The following is a 22,671-nucleotide window of genomic DNA, read 5'->3' on the forward strand; positions in this document are numbered from 1 at the left end:
AAGAGGATCCCTTCATTCCCCTCACTAATCTTGTTGCGCTTCTCTGTACACGCTCAAGCAAATCTACATCCTTCCTAAAATGTCTCCACACCTGTACGCAGGCGTGGCCTGACTATTGTCTTGTACAGAGGGACAATCATCTTTTTCCCTGCTATAAAAATTCCTGTAAAGCATTCACAAAACCCCATGGCTTGCTCTTGCAGCTTGTCTGCATCGATCAGAAAACTTCTTATATGACTGCACAATTACTCCGAGGTCTTTTTCATTTTCTACCACCCTAAGGGTAGTACCAGACAGTTCGTACGTTCCTCTGGTGTTACTTCTACCCATATGCAGTACTTTGCATTTGTCAATGTGAAACTTGAGTTGCCACTTACCCCATCTTCCCAAATTTTCTAAATCCTGTTGCAGTAGCACACTGCCATTACTTTCATTAACAACGCTGCCAACCTTTGTGTCATCTGCAAACTTCGACACAAAAGCCCGATATACCTTCATAAGTATCGTTGATAAATATACAAAATAACAGTGTACCCAACACTGAACCCTGTGGGACTAGACTAATAACATTAATCCACGAAGAGCAGCGCCCATCGATTACCACCCTTTGTCTTCTCCCACTCATTAGCGGATTGGTTCACCCAAGTTTTCCTGTCAACCATGTCGTAGTATCAAATTTCTGAGACAATAAGATTTCCATAATTCCGAACGACCCTAATAAATAGTTGATGTTGATACTTAATAAAACATGTGCTTCTCAACAGTTTACTATATCTGCAGCAAGCAATCTGAAAAGTCAAACTAACAGATGCTTGCTATCCTCGCTTCAGGCTAACAAATTGAGCTCCGAATCTAAAAAAAATTGTATAGAAGGTTCTGAAGTCGTTAAGGCGGGGCGATTCGAACCCGGGGCGCACATTCACACCCAATTTGGAGAGGATGGTGATCATAACCGTAGTACTACCCATGGAGACAAATGGGTCACAATGCCTGCAAGGATTGGCGTTTTTGCTAATTCTCATACAAACTTGCATATACAGAGTGATTCACTACTAGTGCGACAAACTTGCAGGAAGTGTAGGGGGGGCACAAAGACGAATCGGAATCACATAGCATCATTGCAGGGTCCGAAATGCCTTCGTCATGCGGTAGAGGACGTTGAACGGGAGGTCGCGTGAACAGCGATCCCGCTGGAAGTCAGCATTTGCGAACCGGTTCCCGAGGCAGTAGGATGGACGAGTATTCAAACGTTGAACTGGCCGACATGCACCTCGCGTATGGAGCTGCGGACTGTAACGGGCGCCCCGCTCTGCGCTTGTACCAGGAATGTTTCCCGCACAGGCGTGTTCCTCATCATACGATTTTCGCACGTGTGCACAGGAGGTTACGTGAGACTGGTTGTTTCACGAGAGGTACCATGAATCGAGAGCGAACGACGAGGACTCCAGACAATGAGGAGAATGTCCTAAGTCTTGCAGAAGGCAATCCGAGTACGAGTACTCGAGCGATAGGCCAACGATTGGGTATTTCCCAATCCACTGTATGGAGGATACTGTCAACAAACCAAATGAGTTCATACCATCTGCAACGCGTCCAATCATTGGAGCCTGTGGATTATCCACTCCGGAGGACTTTTGCTACTTGGTTTCTTCAACAGAAACGGTTCGCAAATGCTGACTTCCAGCGGGATCGTTGTTCACGCGACCTCCCGTTCAACGTCCTCTAACGCATGACGAAGGCATTTCGGACCCTGCAATGCTATGTGATTCCGATTCGTCTTTGTGCCCCCTACACCTGCTGCAAGTTTGTCGCACTGGTAGTGAATCACCCTGTATAGTTGATGTAATATTAAGCCATCGTGTGTGGCAGAGTTGGTAGAATCATTGTCCTCCCGATGCACCGGCGGGAAATGACCTGAGTTTAAATCTCTTCAGTGATGTGAGGAATTTTTTTACGGATCAGTTTTTTTCTCCCGTTAACTTGAGTTTTTCATCCAGCAAACGGAAAATCCATCACAGAACAAACAGACTCAAGTTATACGCTGGTGTGCAAAATTTAAGCACCAACACTATTTCTAAAGGTTACAACCACAAAATCAAACGAAACAGCCTGTGGCGATTTGCATAACTGTGGCCGTTCAGTACAAAGATGGTGGACATGCAAATATTTGAATCGTGATGAGAGAACTCACATAAACAGATAAAAGCAGCAGTTCAGCAGTTACGTGCAAATTTCCGAATGGTGAGCACGATTGTTACAGACGTTCGAGTGGTTTCATACAGTGCTGTAACTGGTGCACGCTACTGTACTGAGGTAATTCTTCCCCATGTGCGTCTTTTCCGAGGTGCATTGCCCCCGACTTCGTGTTTATGGATGATAACGCCACACCCCATCGCACTGCAGCTGTTGATGTGCTTTTGGAAAGTGAGGACATTGTTCGTATCGATTGGGTTGCCCGTTCCATCGATCTAAATCCCATCGAACAGATATCGGATGTTCTGGGGAGATACCTAATGGCACCTCCACACCGACCAGAAATTGTTCACCAGCTGAAGATGGCGCTGACAGAGTAATGGACGATGTTACCACAAGAACTTATCAACAACACTGTTTTAAGTATGGACAGGTGGTGCAAAGCCTGCATCAACATCAGGGGGTGGCCATATCTCTTACTGAGGACCACCTCTTCCCTTTGTTCCATCTTTGGCAGTGATGCATCTGTATCATGGCAGCCAGCGCTATGTTGCCATTTTTGAATAAAGTCCCTCTGCACCGTTTTGATTCCGTTGCTGTGTCGGTGTTGTTTCCTTCATCATTTCTGTACCTCACAAGGTTGATTTGGTATGCTTTTCCCATATCCAGGCCACTCCTGTGAGAAGCTACAGGTGAAAACCTGACTGGTCCTTAAGTTTTTCACACCAGTGTAGATAGGTTGTACAGAGCAATGTGGGTTAGTCGCTACGGTTTTAGCTTATGCTGCTAAAACTGTAAAAAACAACTATTATATTTTACTTATTAATGTGATTTTTTTAAAATTACGATTAAATTATTTTTATTATTATGCTGATCTCACAGTGGGATGAACACACGTTCGCTCTCTGTGAGGCGAGACTCGAATCGGTGTTCATCAGGCTCCCTGTGTAGTTTCGTATCCACTTAGGTCATAGCGCTCATTATCGTTGTTACCGATATTATTATTATTATTAATAATCAGTCGGCACGGGTATTGTCACCGTTCTTCCTCCATTGGGTGCAAATGGCCCGGGTTCGAATGCCCTCGATGACGCGAAGAAATTTATTGGGCTTTTTCCACTCCATGGCTGATTTTGTCGGTCTCCGGCGTAGATAGCTAGTTTCCCCCCAGAAACTGGGGGCTGTTCGTCCAGCAAAACAGGCAAGTCGAAGAGAGAACACGCAATTTACAGGCACAAAATACAGGTTTATGTAATGAATTACAGGTGACCCTAATATAAAAAATTTATTTGATTAGTAACCATACATTGCTTGACAAAATTGACAGGATAAAATGCTTTTCTTGAATATTTTATTTTGAACAGTGTCGTCCAAGCCGAATATTTGATGTAATAGACATCCTGACATGCAAATTCCCACTATCCATCCAATATAAATAAATCTACCACCTTACAGAGCCTCAAATTATTCCTGCCTGTTTAAACATGGGTTGCGACCGCATCACGTTTTTTTGGCTTTCTCAGTTGGACAGCGACATCTCCAGTACTCAAAATGGTAAGTCATCATTGTAGTAGTAGTAATAGTAGTGGTAGTGGCATTTGATGCAAGAAAGCAAATGTATGAGCTTATGCAGCATCAGCCAAAAAAAAAAAAAAAAAAAATCACACCATTCCCTCCAAATGCCTGTCCAGTTCCTCTTTAAATTTATTCAAGCTATCAACTTCCACAACGGCAGATGGAAGTTTGTTCCAGCAATTAACCACCCGCTGGCTAAAGGCAAATTTCCGCACATCTATACTACATCTGTATTTTCTTAATTTGAATTTATGCCCCCTTTGCCCCCTTAGGTTCGTAATCTGAACAAGTGGAAGGATCCCATCAGAATTCAGCGTGCTCAACCCATTCAAGCCCTTATATACCTCAATCAGATCACCGCGCAGGTGCCTAGTCTCCAGCCACTGCAATTTGCAGAACTTAAGCCTCTCTTGGTAAGAGGATCCCTTCATTCCCCTCACCAATCTTGTTACCCTTCTCTGTACCCGCTCAAGTAAATCTACATCCTTCTTAAAATGAGGTCTCCAGACCTGTATGCAGTACTCAAGGCATGGCCTGATCATTGCCTTATACAGAGGGATAATCACCTCCTTTTCCCTGCTAGCAAAATTCCTATATATCATTGACAAAACCCCATGACCTGCCGTGGCAGCCTGTCTGCATTGCTCAGAGAACTTCATATCTGACTGCACAATTACTCCCAGGTCTTTTTCATTTTCTACCACCTTAAGTGTAGTACGACACAGTTGGTACGTTTCTCTGTGGTTATTTCTACCCATATGCAGTACTTTGCATTTGTCAAGGTTAAACTTCAGTTGCCACTTCTTAGCGCATCTGCCCAAATTATCTAGATCCTGTTGCAATAGCAGACTGCCATTACTGTCGTTAACAACCCTGCCAACCTTTCTTTCATCTGCAAACTTCGACATTAAGCCTGATATACCTTCATCAATATCATTGATAAATATACAAAACAACAGTGGACCTAACACCGAACCCTGTGGGACTCCACTAATAACATTAGTCCAAGAAGAGCAGCACCCATTGATTACCACCCTCTGTCTTCTCGCACTTAACCATCCTTTTATCCATTGTAGCAACTTACCCTTAATACCATTATGCTCCAATTTGTACAATAGTCTTTCATGCGCAACAGTGTCAAAAGCTTTCCTGAAATCCAAATATATGATATCAAAATTGTTTTTTGCATCCAGTTCCTTACCACATCATAATATCCTATCAAATTTGTCAGACAAGACTTTTCCTTAACAAACCCATGCTGTGTTTGAATTATTGCTGCAGTCTTGTCTAGATGATCCTGCAATGCATCTTTAACCAGCGACCCCATTATTTTACCCGGAACAGAAGTTAATCTAACTGGTCTGTAATTACTCGTGTCACCCTTCGATCACCCTTTGTGAATTGGGGATTCATTTGCACATCTCCAGTCCGTGGGAACCTCCCCTGAGTCCAAGGATGCTCTCATAATTATGGCTAAGGGTTTGCTTAGTTGCCTTGCCGCCTCCTTTAATATAACTGGATAGATCCCATCCACCCCAGGTGCTTTTCTTTTAACTTCAACAATTACTCTTCCACTTTGCTCTCAGTTATTACAAGATCATTAAGCACCCTGCTACAATTTGATAACCTTGTGCCATTTTCAAACCTTAATAATTCCTCACGTGTGAATGTAGATGCAAAATACTTATTCAGTTTGTTTGCTATCTGAGCAGGATCATCAACAGTCGAACACTCGATGTCAAGTGGACCAATCAGATTCATCCCCTTCCTTTTAGAGTTTATATAAGTAAAGAAATCCTTGCTGTTTTTCTTAGCATCTTTTGCCAAGGATTTCTCGTAATCTGCCTTCGCCTGCCGAACCTCCTTTGTGACCTGATTTCAGATTAACTTATATCTGCCATAGGCTTCTGAGTCGCTTGATAATTTATATGCATCCCATGCATTTTATTTCTCTGTTACGAGTCTCATTAGTTCATTTGACAACCATTTAGGCCTAAACCTTGAACAATATTTCTTAATAGGTATGAAACTTTTAGTAGCTTCCACGATTAATTCCTTGAATGCTTCCCACTTAGAATTTACTGTTGGTAACATCGTCAGTTGATCCCACTGTACAGAATTTAAAAACTGTCGGAGACCACTGTAAACTATTTACAGTGGTCAAATAATTGTTTAAATTATTTTATTGGGGTTACCTGAAAATGTAATTTCATTTAACCGTGTGTCTGTAAATTGCGTGTGTTCTCTGGTCGATTTGCCTGTTTGCTGGTCGAAAACCCCTGTTCTGGGGGGGGGGGACGTTGCTATTTACGCCTGAGATTGACTAACTCAGCCGCAAAGTTAAAAATAGCCCAGAAAAGTCCCTTGCGTCATCGACTGCATTCGAACTAGTTCCTTTTCCACCCGGTGTGCAGAGGACCTTGACAATACCACTGTCATGCCGGCACAGTCTCATTGTTTTTTAGGTCGATGCTTCTCAAACTGTCTGTGGTGAGCGTCTAGTTTCTTTTACACATTTGTAATACTTGTGTAAAATACAAATCGTCACGGACAGGTAATAGACGAATTGTCGCAGACTGGTAAAGTCGGCGACGTATTTCCAATTTTGTTGTGGACCGGTAACAAACTGTTCACGGGTCGACACCGGTCTGTGTACCACACTTTGAGTAGCACTTGTTTAGATGATTCTTTGAGATGGCGGGCCGTTGGACGACTTTAAGCCGGGAAATCGCAAGCGGAGGTGGCAAATTAGCTTAATGTTTCACGCAGTATCATCTTGACGCTATGGAATAAGTTTCAGGAGGCAAAATGCATAACAAAAACAGTTGGCAAAATTCGTCCAAGGGCTCCTTGAACCAGAACAGACTGCTATGTGGCTCTAGCAGTAAGAACCCGTCTCTTGACATTGCTCAGCCATAGGTGAAAATATTTCAAACAGGAGGTGTGTTACAATGACTCAATTCAAGTGGACTCTATTCTAGGAAGGCAGTGGTTTGTACCCCATCTACTCCAAATGACCGCAGAGCTGGTCGTAACTGGCACCATGAATATGTGATTTGGAGCCATGACAAACAAGATACAGTTCTGTTTTCCGTTGAGTCCCGTTTTAGCCTACAAACAGATTCTATACGTTATTTCATCTGACAACGAGGAATGCGGGACCATCCCTCCAACATCAGAGAAATGGGCACTTACGATGTCGGCGGCGTAGGATGGAATAATGATCAACGGGTGCAACCCTCTTAATGTTTTTGACAGGGTACCATAATTGCGGAGAGGTACAGAGAACAGATCCTCAACCCTATGTGCGATTTTTAGGGTTGCGGTTGGCCCAGATTTCCTTTTCATGAGAACATGCCACTGCACTTAGAGCTCAATTGGTGGAGGAATATCTTAAAACTGAAGATATCCAACAACTGCCGTGGCCAGCACAATCAGTGGACTTAAATCCGATCGAACGTGTGTGGGACGCCCTTGGGCTTCCCATTGCACGTGACAGCCAACTTCTCGGTCACTTTGTGAGCTGAGACCTGCGTATGCCGTTCTGAGGCCATATGACTATATTTTTGAGCGGCTTGTATCTACTTCTATAATGTGGCGTTTTTGCTAATTCTCATACAAACTTGCATATACAGGGTGATTCACTACCAGTTCGACAAACTTGCAGGAAGTGTAGGGGGCACAAAGACGAATCGGAATCACATAGCATTGCGGGTCTGAAATGCCTTCGTCATGCTGTAGAGGACGTTGAACGGGAGGTCGCGTGAACAGCAATCCCGCTGGAAGTCAGCATTCGCGAACCGGTTCCCGAGGCAGTAGGATGGACGAGTATTCAAACGTTGAACTTGCCGACATGCACTTCCCGTATGGGCTGCGGACTGTAACGGGCGCGCCGCTCTGCGCTTGTACCAGGAACGTTTCCCGCACAGGCGTGCTCCTCATCATACGATTTTCGCACGTGTGCACAGAAGGTTACGTGAGACTGGTTGTTTCACGAGAGGTAACATGAATCGAGAGCGAACGACGAGGACTCCAGACAATGAGGAGAATGTCCTACGTCTTGCAGAAGGCAATCCGAGTACGAGTACTCGAGCGATAGGCCAACGATTGGGTATTTTCCAATCCACTGTATGGAGGATACTGTCAACAAACCAAATGAGTTCATACCATCTGCAACGCGTCCAATCATTGGAGCCTGCCGATTATCCACTCCGGAGGACTTTTGCTACTTGGTTTTTTCAACAGAAACGGTTCGCAAATGCTGACTTCCAGCGGGATCGTTGTTCTCGCGACCCCCCGTTCAACGTCCTCTACCGCATGACGAAGGCATTTCGGATCCTGCAATGCTATGTGATTCCGATTCGTCTTTGTGCCCCCTACACCTCCTGGAAGTTTGTCGCACTGGTAGTGAATCACCCTGTATATGTCCCTTATATCTCTCCGTCTCCTAATTTCATAGTTTTCTATGATATTATACCACCATACCAAATTTTCTCCGCTGCATCGCAAGCTGCACTAGTTACACCAGATATATTCTACGTGTTCGATTAATTTTGTCGAGCAGTGTATTTTCTACTATTACCAGAACTTCTAAGTTCAACTTATTATTATTACTCTACTGTGTTTTACCGATTGCATATTATTTGTGGTAGTCTACATTTAGTTTAATGTATTGCTGGCTATTGGTTGCCTAAAAATTAATAATAAAATATATTAGATGTATCTTCTTAAGTAGTTCGGAATTGCTGTCTGGTTTGAATGAGCGCTGCGTTGGGAAAGCAATAATAAATAAGAAGAGACAAAAAAAAAAAAAAAAAAAGGCTATCGTTTGAATTTTCTCGAAGCCCTGTTTACTTTCTCTTTCCCAAAAAAAATTTCTAAATTCGAACTTGAATATAAGCATACTTTTTAAAATGACGCCTCTGAGTACAAATCATGAAATCGGACAGATGTTATTCTCATAAAAAGCAGCCTCCCGGTTATTCGCTTCAGTTTTCTTCTTTAGGAATTTCTGTATTTATTCCAAATAAATGTTATCCTGTAAGCCAAATTTCTTATTGAATATGTGTAAGGTGGAAGAAACTGCAGACAACTTTTGCATCGTGCAACCTGTCGTGTACCGACGAGCAAATCCTTGTGCAGCGAACGTTAGCAATGATACCGTATCGTACAGCAGTAGCGGTACTAAGTAATTATGAAGTAATTGTGTGGTGTTTGTAGAATATTTTGTTGACCATATTTACTAATTTCACATATTTAAGTGTTACAAGTATTATGGAAGAGGAAAATTCACTGGAAACATTATTGGGTAGGTATAAAACAGTTTAGTGTTCGGACATTATCGTTATTTGGGGAAAGAGCACCGACTTCAAAAATATGTCTCACTTGTTAATTAAATGCACCTTTGATTATATATGATGTTTTAATTAATAGCGTGGTAATTTTTGCATAAGGCAAAGTACTCATAAAATTTTACATTAATTGTATTTGTTTTATATGATTTCCTTCATGCACAACAGCGTATGTGTTACTTGAATGTAATACGTCAAGGTGTGCTGTAGAACTGATTTCCTTCTGTTCCCAATGGATTTGGCAAATTTTAAGGTTAATACATAGTTAATTTCTTTTTTTTAAAGTTTTTTTGTAAAGAATGCCCGTGGGTAATTGTAATTTCATTATTTGGGAACTTATTATATAGGGAACTTATTCTGAAATATTCAAACACTGTACATTAAATTGCATGCAGTTTAATTGTTTATTGTCGATTGGTACTCAGCATTTTTTTTTTTTTTCAGCCGTAAAATAAACATACATTAACAAAGTTAAACAAACAAAGCCTAACATGTGAATAAATCTGCCATAATTAAAAAAAAAAAAAAAAAAAAAAGTGTATTTTCAGTGTGACATGTTTTGTAAAGATTCTTTACCATTTTTCTTCACTCTGGCAACCCCAGGGGCTCACATCTGGTGAGTATGGGCTTGGCACACCCAGGGTCCTGAGCTGGATATCATCATTCTTCTCTTTCTTGGTTATTCCCTTCTATTTCTGACTCTTGTTCTCTCTCTCTCAGGCTAACTCAGGGAATTTTTTTTTTTTTTTTTTTTTTCCTGGTGCAGCATAAGCCTCAGGCTTCCTTGCACCATGTAGCTAATAATAATAATAATAAATTGTTAACATTTGTAACTCCTGGTACCAAGATGCATTTTTTATTTTTTATTATTTTTTTAAAATTAAATTTAGGAGTGGAGTTATACCATTCAGTGCTAATTTTTTTTTAGAAGTGATTTATTTTTCTGTTTTCATTTCACTATACAATGATTACAAGATGTTGTGTTGTTGCATGTAATAGATGCCATGAGTAAGCTATTCTAATGTGGGCAATGTATAGATAAAATAAATAAATTTTTCTGTTTATACTCTGGGATGACCAAACGGTCAGAGGAGTTCGCAAGATAGATTGAATACAAGAAACAGCAGCGTATTCAGCAGTCACGGGCTTGAATCCCTGTCACTCAAGGCACGTGTACTTGTGCACCTGACCACTAGGCTATGGCGGCCCTAGACACTGAAAAGTTAATGTTTCATGATGGGCAGATTAAGGATGAAATAGGCCCCTGGCCATATTTAAATTTGAGGCTCCTTTAATATATATATATATAAAACATGCATACATATAAATAAAAATACTGTACTACATAGGTTTTTAAAAAAAATTGTTTTTAGAGTTTTATTCATCCATATTTTGATACATATTTTTTCGTCAACCGTAAATACTAGTATTATTATTAGAAATTTTTATCATTACTTTAAAAAATATTTACACTGAAAATGAGGCCCCTTTTTGGGTGAGGCCCCTGGCTGTAGTGCTAACGCGGCCCTGGATAGATGGATAAATAACAGAAGGACCCTTTTACAGTGACAATCCCAGATAGGAACTAAAGGAGCAAGGCCCCCATGGTCAAAATAATGTAGATTTGTTGCTTCTGCAAGATGACTAAAGCTCTGAATTCCCTAGAACACCTGCTTCAGTATCTCTCCTTTTTTTTTTTTAGAAAATCTGATTCTTTGGAACACTGCTTCATCTCTTCTCTTTAGAAAATCCTGGGATAACCATTGCAAATTGGCTCCCTTGAAATGGGAATATGAGAAATGGGAATAGAACAACAAAATGAAGGAAAAAGTGTACATCTCAAGAAAATCCAAGTGAGTATTGAGATAAATTATGGAAAGCCTTATGAATAAAAGAGCTTCCAATTCAACAACAAAAAAAAGATAAAAATAATTATTTTAATAAAACAAAAACTGTCTTATAGACCACATTTGAGTAGCTATGTTCCAATAAAGATGCAAGTATGGGTAGACAAATGTTATTAGAATGTCTTCTTAAAGTTACTTTAGAATTACCTTATTGAAGTTCTAAAATTATTATGACATTTTAATATTTTTAAAAATTTTATCTAGTAATTTTTCAACAATGCTAGTTTCAGCAAGACATTTATAAAGATATTTAACGATTTTTTTTTTTTTTGTCTTTGCAGTTACAGAAGAGTTGAAGAGAGTTATAGTACTAAATATCTGATACTATAATCTGTATGCATACTTTGTAGAAATAAAAAAGATTTTTAATATAAGCACTGAAATGGCAGAATTATTCAAGAAAAAAAAAATGTGTAGCATCTGCTCTAATGGTTCCCTAATTTAAAAATTTATCTTGGTATAAAGTGAAACCTTCCTTAACAGACACCTTTCTTAAAGGGACACCTCTTGTGTACACTCAAACTTGGGTTCTGGCCAGAAGTGTTAGAAATTACATGTTAGATGGCCTATCCAAAACAAAAATGCTCTAATACAGAATGCAGACACTAATGAATGTTCTTTTGGTATTTTTAACCTCCTTAGAGGGGATACTTTCAAGGGTGATTGACACACATTCCCATTTTTGTTGGTTGACGGGCATTTGCAAGAGGTTAAAGAAGGTAAATGAAGGTAAAGCTCATTCACCCCAGGGGCTCACACCTGGTGAGTATGGGCTTGGCACGCCCAGGGTCCTGAGCTGGATATCATCATTCTTCTCTTTCTTGGTGATTCCTTTCTACTTCTGACTCTCTCTCTCTCTCTCTCTCTCTCTCTCTCTCTCTCTCTCTCTCTCTCTCTCAGGGTAACTCGGGAATTTGTTTTGGCTGGTGCAGCATAAGCCTCAGGCTTCCTTGCACCCTATGACTAATAATAATTAATAATAGCAATACTAATTAGATTTGTGATGGCCATGGAGCAAATGGCACAATATGTTGATAATATGCTCACCACTACTGGTAAGGAATGTTTACAAACTTATTGGGATGTCTGATGCATTTCTACTGTTCGCTTTACAAAGCAGTAAAATTGACAAACTGAGAATACTGTTTCCAGAGTTTAAAGAGAGAGGGGGAATATTGTAGCAAGTCTGTATATTGGTGGGGGGAACTCTACCAATGGATTGCATAGGTAATTTTGACCAGTAGCTTATGAGGATCTTCCACAAATACAAGGGTATTCATTACAAAACCTCCTTTACAAAACTGAAGTTGTGCGAATAGGGTACATAATACAAATCTGAAACCACTTGTCGTGATAGAGGATATCTTCAAGTTTTTATTCACCAACTGGAAAATTGTACTGTGTGGTAGATGGCAACATAATGCAAAACTGTTGGTAAATTTTTTTTACCAACCACAAGGTGTGCAGTGCACACTTTGGTTCAACAACAAGCTGCAGCAGTCTGTCACTGGTGTTATGCATAAATTTCGAACATAGGTTAAAAGGAAACCACCGAGTAGACAGTTATATAAAAGACCATCCATAAAGGATGCTTGTTTGTTTGTGCAGTCATCCTGGAAGAGGTGGTAGTCAATGAAGGCACAGTGGAGTTGGTTTGAGGAAGTTTTATGCCTAGCTCAGGGAAATCCTTATGACATGCCAGTCGTGAATGTAACATGTTACATCGCTGTGTGAGAATGCAACCATGCAAGTTACTGTTATTACAGAAGCCGCTGATCAAAGACAAAACCAAGGGGATGAAATTTTGTTGGTAAATTTCTCTATGATTACAGTGTTGCAGTTATGATGCCATCTACTGTAATATGCACACTTTCCAGCAGCCAACTAAAAACAAAGATGTTCTCTATCGCTTAGAAGTGGTATCGCTTCAGATTAGTATCATGTACTTTATTCATTCAATAATATTTTAGTTATGTAAAGGAGGTGTGTGGACACTTGTACATTCACTGTTCTGCTATATTAGAAAAAAATATATGATGCTTGCAATTACTTTTATAACTGGCTTTGCTACAGTAGTGTTCAGTTTTTTTTATTTCCCGGGGCCATCATAACTTTCACTCAACACTTAGAAATGGTGATCATTTAAGTAGATACATAAAGTTTGTTTGTGTGTGCAGATTTTCCCTTGGAATACTGGTAACAGTTTTCCTAGGCATTAGATTGATTGAGTGCTAATTTTTTAAGAAATGAAAATTTTCCCTGTTTGTAGCAGGGCTGTATGCAGAAATTTAAAGAGAGGGGGATTTGACTCATTAAATGGGAGGGGGATATCCTATTACAATATAAAAATTCTCTGTGAGCAAAAATGATGAATGTGGACTAAAACAAGCAAATTATCTAATTATCCATAATGAAAATGAAATTTCCAAAATGAAATTCTCTAAACAAAGCCATTTATGTTCAATTTTATTAAAAGTTAATTGTGTTTATTAAAAGTTAATTAATTGAACCACATATGTGCAATGATAATAATAAAAAATAAACTCTGATTATGCAACCAGTTACAGTGAATTTCATTTTTTTGAATTACTAAAACTGGCTACAAGGTCCTCTGAAACTTGGATGCCTTCCTATAGTGGACATTTTCTTCTGACTCAATCGTATCTGCTGTAGAGAGGCTTCACTGTACTCCTTTCATTATTCATTTCACTCTACTCCTTTCATTTTCATTATAGTTGGGTTCTGGGTATGTCATAAATTATACATCCATAGAGAATGTATGCCCAATCTTCACTTTTGCCACAGGTGCAGTTTGGGTCATCATCATCAGCCATTTTTGATCAACTGCAGGATATAGGCATCTCCAGCAACTTTCCAGTTCCTTTTGTTTTATGCAATGGTCATCCATTTATTACCCACAAACTCTTGAATTTCATCTGTCCATCTCTGTTGTTGTCTTCCAGTTTTCTTTTAGCTCCTCTTGGGCCATGCTGTATTTCTGAGTGGCCACAAATAAAATTATTACTAATATAAAAATGAAATTAGATCCGCAAGGATCTCACTAATTTCTTTTTTATCACTAAACTAAGGGACAATAATATTATTGTAATATTTTTTGTTAGGAGCATAACTGTACATTGTGAATAAACAATATTATATGAGTAAAAATTCTATTATAAATAAAGATGTAGTTAATAAACCCCTTTTTTATTATTAATATTCCTTATATTATAAACAAATACATGTTATAAATAAAAAGTGCATTTGATAAAGTGCATATTTATTATAAATATTACATTTATTATAATTAAACAATATGAGGGGTGGGGCCACAGAGGTGAATGAAACTCAGAAATGGACCCCGAGCTAAAAAAAGGTTGAGAACCACTGCTCTTGGGTACCATTCTATTATTTTCTTAGTCCATCTATCATCATACCTTTGAGCTATGTGTCAAAGTCCATTTCAGTTCTTTAGTTTTGATAAGAATGTTCTTTACTTGTGTTTGTTGCCTGATCCATGTGTTTCTCTTCTTATCGAACAGTGATTCTTAATATAATTCGTTCCCTTCTTCGCTGTGTAGTTTTCAGCTTCTCCTCCATTCTATTGGTGAGTGCTAATGTTTCGCTTCCATAAGTCATGGTGGGGAGTATGCATTTGTTCGTTATTTTACATTTCAGAAAAATTGGGATATTGCTCCTCAGTATAGTAGTGGCTATACTGAGGAGCTATATTGGAGATGCAGTATTTTTATTTTTTTTTATGAAAACCCCATGCACGGTACAACCCATGCATCGTACTTAGTACTGTGCATGGGTTGAAGGAGATTGAGGGGGGGGGGATACCATAAACTTTGATCTGGGAACTAAACATGGGTTTTGCCACTTCAAGCCTCCAATAAGCAAAGTGGTGGTATTGCATCGGTTGATGAGAAGTCATCTACCACCTAGAAGTCATATTCAAATTCTATCAATGCCAGTGTGTGCAGGAAGGACAGACATGGTGGAAGGGAGTTATATTTCTGTTTAAGAAGCACAGATAGAAAAGCAGAATAATTAGTAGACATGAGTTGCCAGTGAGCCAGTCTGTTATGACAAACACTGGGAAAACAGAAATGGGTGTAGTAGTATGTTATAGGCAAAATTATTATTATTATTATTAGCCATATGGTGCAAGGAAGCCTGAGGCTTATGCTGCACCAGCCAAAAAAAAAAATGAGTTATCCTGTGTGTGTCAGAAGTAGAAGGGAATCACCAAGAAAGAAAGTATGATGATATCCAGCTTAGGACCCTGGGTATGCCAAGCCCATACTCACCAGATGTGAGCCCTTGGGGATAAATGATGCCAAAAAGTATCACAAACAACTGTAAAGACTTACATAGTAAGCCAGCAAATCAGAATGTCTGATTTGCTGTTGGGTGGGGGGGGCTTTTTAACTTTCTAGGATATTGATTCGAATTTATGGGTTGGTGAGCTCAGTAGTAGAATGTTTCTGAACTTGCTGTGATAAAGAGAAAAACAAATTCCCCAGTTCAAGGTCATTTACTAGGCCTCCAAGGTCATCCACTAGGCCTATTCACTCCATATTCTATGGAGTGAGGCGAAAGAAGGCTAGTGAGCGACCTTGAGTTGCTATTTTTATTTTTTCTCCAGATGGCTGATTTCTTTTCTAATGCTGGTGAAGCTATACAAGAAAGCAATATTCTTCATCATCAGTAGTAGTAGTAGAGGCATGTAATGTAAGAAAGCAAGCGTGTGATCTGATGGTGTATGACGAAGTGTTTGGCTGATGCTACATACCAAAAAAAAAAAAAAAACACAATTTCATACATCCATTCCCTCTAAAAGTTTGTCCAGTTCCTCCTTGAAGAATTTATTTAAGCTATCAACTTCCACAACGACAGATGGAAGTTTGTTCCAGCAATCAACTACCACTTGGCTAAAGGCAAATTTCTGCACATTTATTCCACAACTGTGTTTCCTCAATTTGAATTTATGCCCCATCAGGTTTATAATCTGAGCAAGCAGAAAGATCCCATTAGAATTGTGCCTGCTCAACCCATTCAAGGCCTTATACACTTCAGTCAGATCACCTCGCAGGTGCCTAGTCTCCAGATGCTGCAGTTTGCAGAACTTAAGCCTTTCTTGGTAAGAGAACCCCTTCGTTCCTCTCGCCAACCTTGTTGCCATTCTGTGTACTTGCTCAAGCAACTCCACATCTTTTCTAAAATGAGGGCTACAGACCTGTACATAGTACTCAAGTTGTGGCCTGACCATTACCTTATACAAAGGGATAATCACCTCCTTTTCCCTACTAGAAAAATTCCTGTATATCATTGACAATAATCCATGACCTTCTCCAGCAGCCTGTCTGCTAAGTGATTAGTATTGACAATGTGATGCAAGGAAGTAAACCTTACATAAGTAAGGTTTACTTACTTATACCTAAGTGGATAGTTTGAATGAATTTAAAGGGTTCCAGGTGGACATGTGATTTAAAGGGTTTCAGATGGACATTGTAAAAACAATGTCCATCTGATTATGCATATATGCTAGTGCATCTAACAAGCATTGCTACAAATAGCCCAGTGTTCAGTCAGGATAAGTATCAAGCAGTTGTTAATTTCAAGTGCTTTACATTTAGTAAACCCATTTATTGACTGCTTAAGAATGATCGAATATTTGTTGTGTCATGAAACATCACTTGATGACCATTTGATGCATATGTCTGCAGCAGCAAATATGTTAAGCTTTCTTCTCATAACATTAGCTTCCTGGTCATTTGAAATGTCACTACCCTAAACATATTTTGTCAATATCGACTTTTGCGGACACAAACAAGAACTCTTACTCATACCATTTTTTAGAAATAGCATCAACAAAAGGTGCAATGCTTGACTCTTCTGCTGCTAGCATGCCACCATCTGATAGACATCACTTTTTTAAATAGTTTTTTTTTTTTTGTAAATGAAATCAAATCCTCCCATGTACTTTTTCCCACCAGTATTCTCCAACTGGTTGTACAGTATTTTATGTTTTTGTTTTCAACATACAGTGAATTACAAGGTATTAAATTTTTGTTTAACAAGTGTGCTGGTTGAGCAAAAGCATCTGTCTTTCTTCTAAGCAACTTTCATTCCCACATGGCATCTGTGAGATGCCACAACAGGTGTCTGATCTTGTTGTAGAGCTTTGGTTTCATTGACTAACTTTGAACAGGTCATCAAAATACAGATGTTCACGTTGCAAATACAACAAAAACTTATTGGTTTCTCTTGCTTATATTCATTTGGTATTTTTTTAAGTTGAGTTTAGCAGATGATAATAGATCATTGTTTGAAAATGGTGGGAAAAACTAAAAATTAATTTTTTATAATTAAAACTAAAGGGGGAGAAGAATCTCACAGGTGCTGTGCAACTGTCTTTGATAAATTGAAGGTGTGGGTGGTGGAAGATTAATTTCCAGGGCTTCTCCAGTTACTGTAGTGTCAAGAGGCTGACTTTTTTGCCTCTATCGCTGGAGGGGACCAAAATGTGCCAAAAATGGAAATTGAATGTAGATCTTTACCAAATTAATACATATTATTATTAATAGCCATATGGTGCAAGGAAGCCTGAGGCTTATGCTGCACCAGGAAAAAAAAAAGTTCCCGAGTTACCCTGAGAGAGAGACGAGAGAGAGAGAGAGAAGAGAGAGAGAGAGAGAGAGAAGAGAGAGAGAGAGAGAGAGAGAGAGAGAGAGAAGTAGAAGAGAATCACCAAGAAAGAGAAGAATGATGACATCCAGCTCGGGACCCTGGGTGTGCCAAGCCCATACACACCAGATGCGAGCATCCGGGATTAAGTTGGTCTACGGTCAAAATTAGAAAAAGTGTTGCCATTCTGCATAACAGCATTTGCCTGTATACATGATAATTTTTTTTTGATTCAGCACACACAAAAAAAGGAAGCTCCTATTCCTAAAGAATAAAAATAGGCATTCATTAGAGAACCTTACAGATTTAAAGATCTCGGGTAGTAGTCTTCAAATATGCTCATATTGAAACAAATTATTTTATAACTTTATTTTGCTATAGAAAGCATTACTAGGTTGACCTGTAAGAAATTCAGTCATTCAGAACTTTTCAGAAATGACCAATACTCTATCATGCTGATGTAGAGTGTCAGTTATTCTCCTTATATATATATATATATATATATATATATATAAAATATTGATAAAAATAATAGGATATAATCACATTACTTTTAAACTGGATTATGGATCCGGGGCACTACATGGTCTCCTCCGTAGCCAGGTGGGAAGGAGCACCAGTGTGTAGCACACGCTTCTTGATTAGACCGGGGTTCAAGCCCGTCACCACCAAATACGGAGGATGCGGAAAGGTCAGGGAATGACCACCGCACATCCCCGGAGCAATATGGCCCTTAGTTGCTAATGCTCCTAAAAACCAAATAACAACAACAACCGGGGCACTACCAGTTATAGTAGAGATACTAGGCAACCATAATAAATAATGAAATATAGACAAATGTTTATTTTCAGTGTATTAGGGTAGGGGTGCTGACCTGTCAATTGTAATTACCATGGGAAAAAAATTGACAGGTCAGCACCCCTACCCAATACACTGAAAATAAACATTTGTCTATATAATATATATATAAAAATAGCTGTTACCTAACTTTAAGATATATATATATATATATATATATATATATATCAGCTGTTTAAAATAGAAAGTTTATAGAAGTAAGCAGAGCAACCTTTCAGCTCAGAAGGATCAGAGATAAAATATAAATAATAATAATGAATTTTTGTAAGGTTTCTGTTCTCTTAAACAGCATATAAGTTATAATAGTGACTACAGTACAAACTGTAGTCATTTATAATATACGTAAGTTAGTTATAATCCCAGTTTAATACAAATATATACTAACAAAATCAGTAGCTTTCGAGACGCTTGTCTCTTTGTCAACTGACAAATTAAATACAAAAATACGAGCTGAGTGAGGCACGTTAATCATGCATCATTGTTGCTGCACGGACGTGCGCTGCTTTCTACACCACTGATCATTCCAGCAATAAAACGGTTGTCTCTAGGATGGGATGTAGACGTATGCCTTTCTGGCGATTTAATGCCTTTGGATTGTTTACTATGTTGAGTGACTCTAGCCATAGGCGGTGGCGAAGTGTCCGTGAGTGGTCTACTATTTCAAAGTCGCGTTTGGGGTCAAGATCGTGGTTGGTGGCCCAAAAATGTTCCGCGACCGCGGATCTGGTCCAGTTTCGGCAAGCCGGATACTACAGTCATAACAATGACTACAGTCATAATAATGACTGTAGTCTACTTGTTATGACAAGCCACACATGGTACTCAGTGAAACAGTGGTGTGTATTTTGAATACAACTGGGTCGTGAATATATAACATAAGAGGGTGGCACATGAAATGCTGACACATTTGTATCAGCAATTAAACTGAACTGTTAGCTAAATTTTGATTAAAGGTAGCAGGCAGTAGTGTGTAGTAGTTCTGCAAAATTTATTAAAGAGTAGCAATACATCACAGCACTTTACATGCTCAAGTCTCATGCTTCATAATTGAGCAGAAAGCTCATTTGCTTCCTTCTTACATCCTCTTCTTACAAGAGGAAGGGACTGTGTAAAGGAATGAAAAAAACCTTGAGTGTCCAGTGTTCATTCTCTGTAGTCCAGGAAGGTGAACAAGATAAGCAGCTTATGAACTTAGAATATCTTATCATTCTGTTTAACAAGGCTTCAATTGTTGAACAGAATGCTCACTCTGTGGGTAGCCCTGTCCAGTCATTTTAATTGGACTCTTCTTTGGTGAAACTGCTAATGCATAATTGTTATCTATATATACTTCAGGATGATTTTTTTTTTTTTACAGTTCGTGGAATGCAGCTTCCCATGGAAAGTTAGGAGTTTATGCAAAGTGGTGCCATGCCGCATAGAGCCTAGTGCTATGTTGGATTTTTTGCATATTGTTTTTGGTCCTTGCATATTGCCATGTCATCACAACTTCAGTTATTTTTAGTGACCTTTGAGTCAGATTTGAACCATGTGACTTTTTTGTTGGGTTTCAAGGAACCCAACAAGAAAAAAAAAAAAAAAAAAGACTAGGAAACCTGCGACACTCGCTAACTTGAGAGCCATAATTGTTTAATTGTTCAGTTCTGTTGTAAAACCAATAAATACATATTGTCATGCCTTTATTGGTTTTTACATTTTTGTGTGCCTTCAGCACTACCATGCTGTGATAGGATTAATTGTATATATCTTATACTGCAATTAAAGATTCTTTTCTGTTGTTCATAAGAATGTTGGATGTATTCAGTATGTGAGAAAAATGTTTCCCAAGAGTCTAAGCATAAATTCATAACATTTGTGATAATTAATGAATAAATGAGTTTTTAGGAAACATTTAAATATGCCATCCTATAGAACAGTATCAGACAATATATATTACATGAAAAATATAGCAGTTGATATACTCAGTAATAGGCTAAATATTTTTCAGCTAAAGCAATTAATCCTTTGCATCGTCAGCCAGATCCTGAACATTTATCTGCATTTTGTGTTCAAGTTGAGAAGGAACCTGATGGACCACAATTGGCACTTAGATTGTTAGGACATAAGATACAGTCACCACAGGAAAGAGAAGCAATTCTAGCTCTTGCTGTAAGTAGAATGAAAATTTGCTGCTGTTATTTTATTATTGTTATTACTGTTATTTTATTATTATTATTATTTTAAGTTGCCTATTAAAAAAAAATTGTTTTATTTTCCATTTTGAAATATAGAATAATTAAAATTCATATTATTATTTGAACTATGCCATATTTTTTTGGAAAACAATTCTCAAGTTGGGTAAGGTACATGCACTCTGCTTCAACAATACTGGTGATTCTAATAAAATTCTGATGCCAACTAAATTTTAAATGTTTTTTATTTTAATTAAAAATATAAAGATTAAAAATAAGATTAACACATTAAAATATTTACAATAAAATGTATATGATTAAAAATTATTAAAAGCAACTGGACATAACTTTTATATACAATTGGTGTAATAATTTTTATTGCTATGTTTATCAACATAGATTTGGAAGTATGCTTTGTGCTTAAATAACAGAGTAACTCCAGTCATTCATACAAGTGATGGTTAGAGCAGTATGTAAAACTATGATTTGGAGGGGACTGCCATCAGCAGTTCTCTCCTGAGCCAGGGCATTCCTGCCAATTTGAGATTTTTACTTTGCTTCATTAGTTGAGGCATTATTTTAGTATAAATTTCATTTAAAAATACCATGAAATCCAAGCGACAGAAGTATAACAATGCTACACTGTTCCCAGGTTATGCAACAGCAGTACATACTATGCTATTATTACTTCATACTGTGTTACAGTTACGTTATAAAATCATGTTTGTATTAATATATAAATTTATTTATAAATGTATAAATTGAATAAGTTTAAATTTATTATAAATTTAAATGGTTCCTTCATCTTGTGGAAAGACTCCAGGACTGTATGGGAAGTGAGGCAGCCTCCCATTTGTAAACAATGAAAACAAGCTAGACACTGTGTGATATGAGTCCTTGCATTGTCATTTAGTATGAGCACACTAGTCTCCAAAATCTGTAGCTGCTTTTAATGAATTTGTGGAAGTAATTTATGAAGAAGAAATGTTGCATAGTAGTCTCCAGTTACTGATTGGAAGTTATCTTTCAAGTGAAACATGATCAATGGCAATAATGCCCACATAATCATAGGTTACATTGATCATTTGTTTCATCCATAGATGTTTTTAGAGGGGAAAAGATGGATGCTTAATGGATGGGTGGATTGTGACTTCAGTTCAGATTTAAAGTCATGTCCGCATATCATAAATGGCAACAGTGCATTTTAAAACTCTTCAACTTCTTGTTGGTAATGTACGAGGAGTAATTGCATTACAATAGCTTTGTGCTTTGTTCGGTGTTCTTCTGGCAGCAAATGTGGGACCCATTGGGCAGTGGCCTTTTGTTTTTCTAATACCTCAGTTAAAATTTGCTGAACAGATGATTTCAGTATTCCAAATTCATTGGCTATTTTTTCACAGGTCATGTGTCATCTCCTTCCAAAATGGTGGTAATAATGACTGCAATTGCGTTGTTCATAGATGTTCTCGATCTGCCTGAGCATTGCATCTCTTCAACACTGGTCTGACTTTGACAAAATCTTTGAGACCAACATGAAATCATGCTATGATCTACTGTTGATTCTTAACGCCTCTCACAACAATTCACAAATTTGTATTAGCATTCAACCATGTAAAGTTTCAATTTTGATAAAAGATCTTCGATCTGAAAGTGTAATTTAGCCCGAATCAATATCAGTATCTATTTTTAAAAGCCTCTACACAAACATTCAATGGAGGAACTCTGTTTCAGGTACATTAATGTTGAGGTTAAACTATAAATTATTATTCTGATAAATGTTAGTTGCAAGTGCATATGGAATGAGGACATGCACACATTGTGCCTTCCTAGTATTCTCCCTAACATGATGTAAATAACAATCATTTAGTTGATGTAAAAGTTATCCCCTGTGACAAGTTCCCTTCCCACTTAATCCAATCAGTA

General features: G+C 38.3%; 1 protein-coding gene across 3 annotated transcripts in view; it reads left to right on the forward strand.

Annotated features, from left to right (window-relative positions):
* The first annotated feature begins 8,794 nt into the window (after positions 1-8,794).
* The window catches only part of LOC150076723 (ADP-ribosylation factor-binding protein GGA1-like), a 303,671-nt gene continuing 289,794 nt past the window's right edge, over positions 8,795-22,671 (forward strand). For 2 of the 3 annotated variants that reach the window (XM_090385588.1, XM_090385589.1), the window contains exons 1-2: positions 8,795-9,076; positions 20,565-20,725. In XM_090385588.1, the coding sequence (XP_090241714.1) occupies positions 9,043-9,076; positions 20,565-20,725 (195 nt within the window). In that variant the 5' untranslated portion in view covers positions 8,795-9,042. Of the gene's footprint in view, positions 9,077-10,821; positions 10,973-20,564; positions 20,726-22,671 lie in introns of all 3 variants that reach the window. The other variant, XM_090385590.1, reaches the window with a different exon arrangement.

This window comes from Mastigoproctus giganteus, chromosome 12, assembly GCF_048544385.1.
Source record: "Mastigoproctus giganteus isolate SK-2022 chromosome 12, ASM4854438v1, whole genome shotgun sequence".
In the NCBI taxonomy this organism is placed as follows: Eukaryota; Metazoa; Arthropoda; class Arachnida; order Uropygi; family Thelyphonidae; genus Mastigoproctus; species Mastigoproctus giganteus.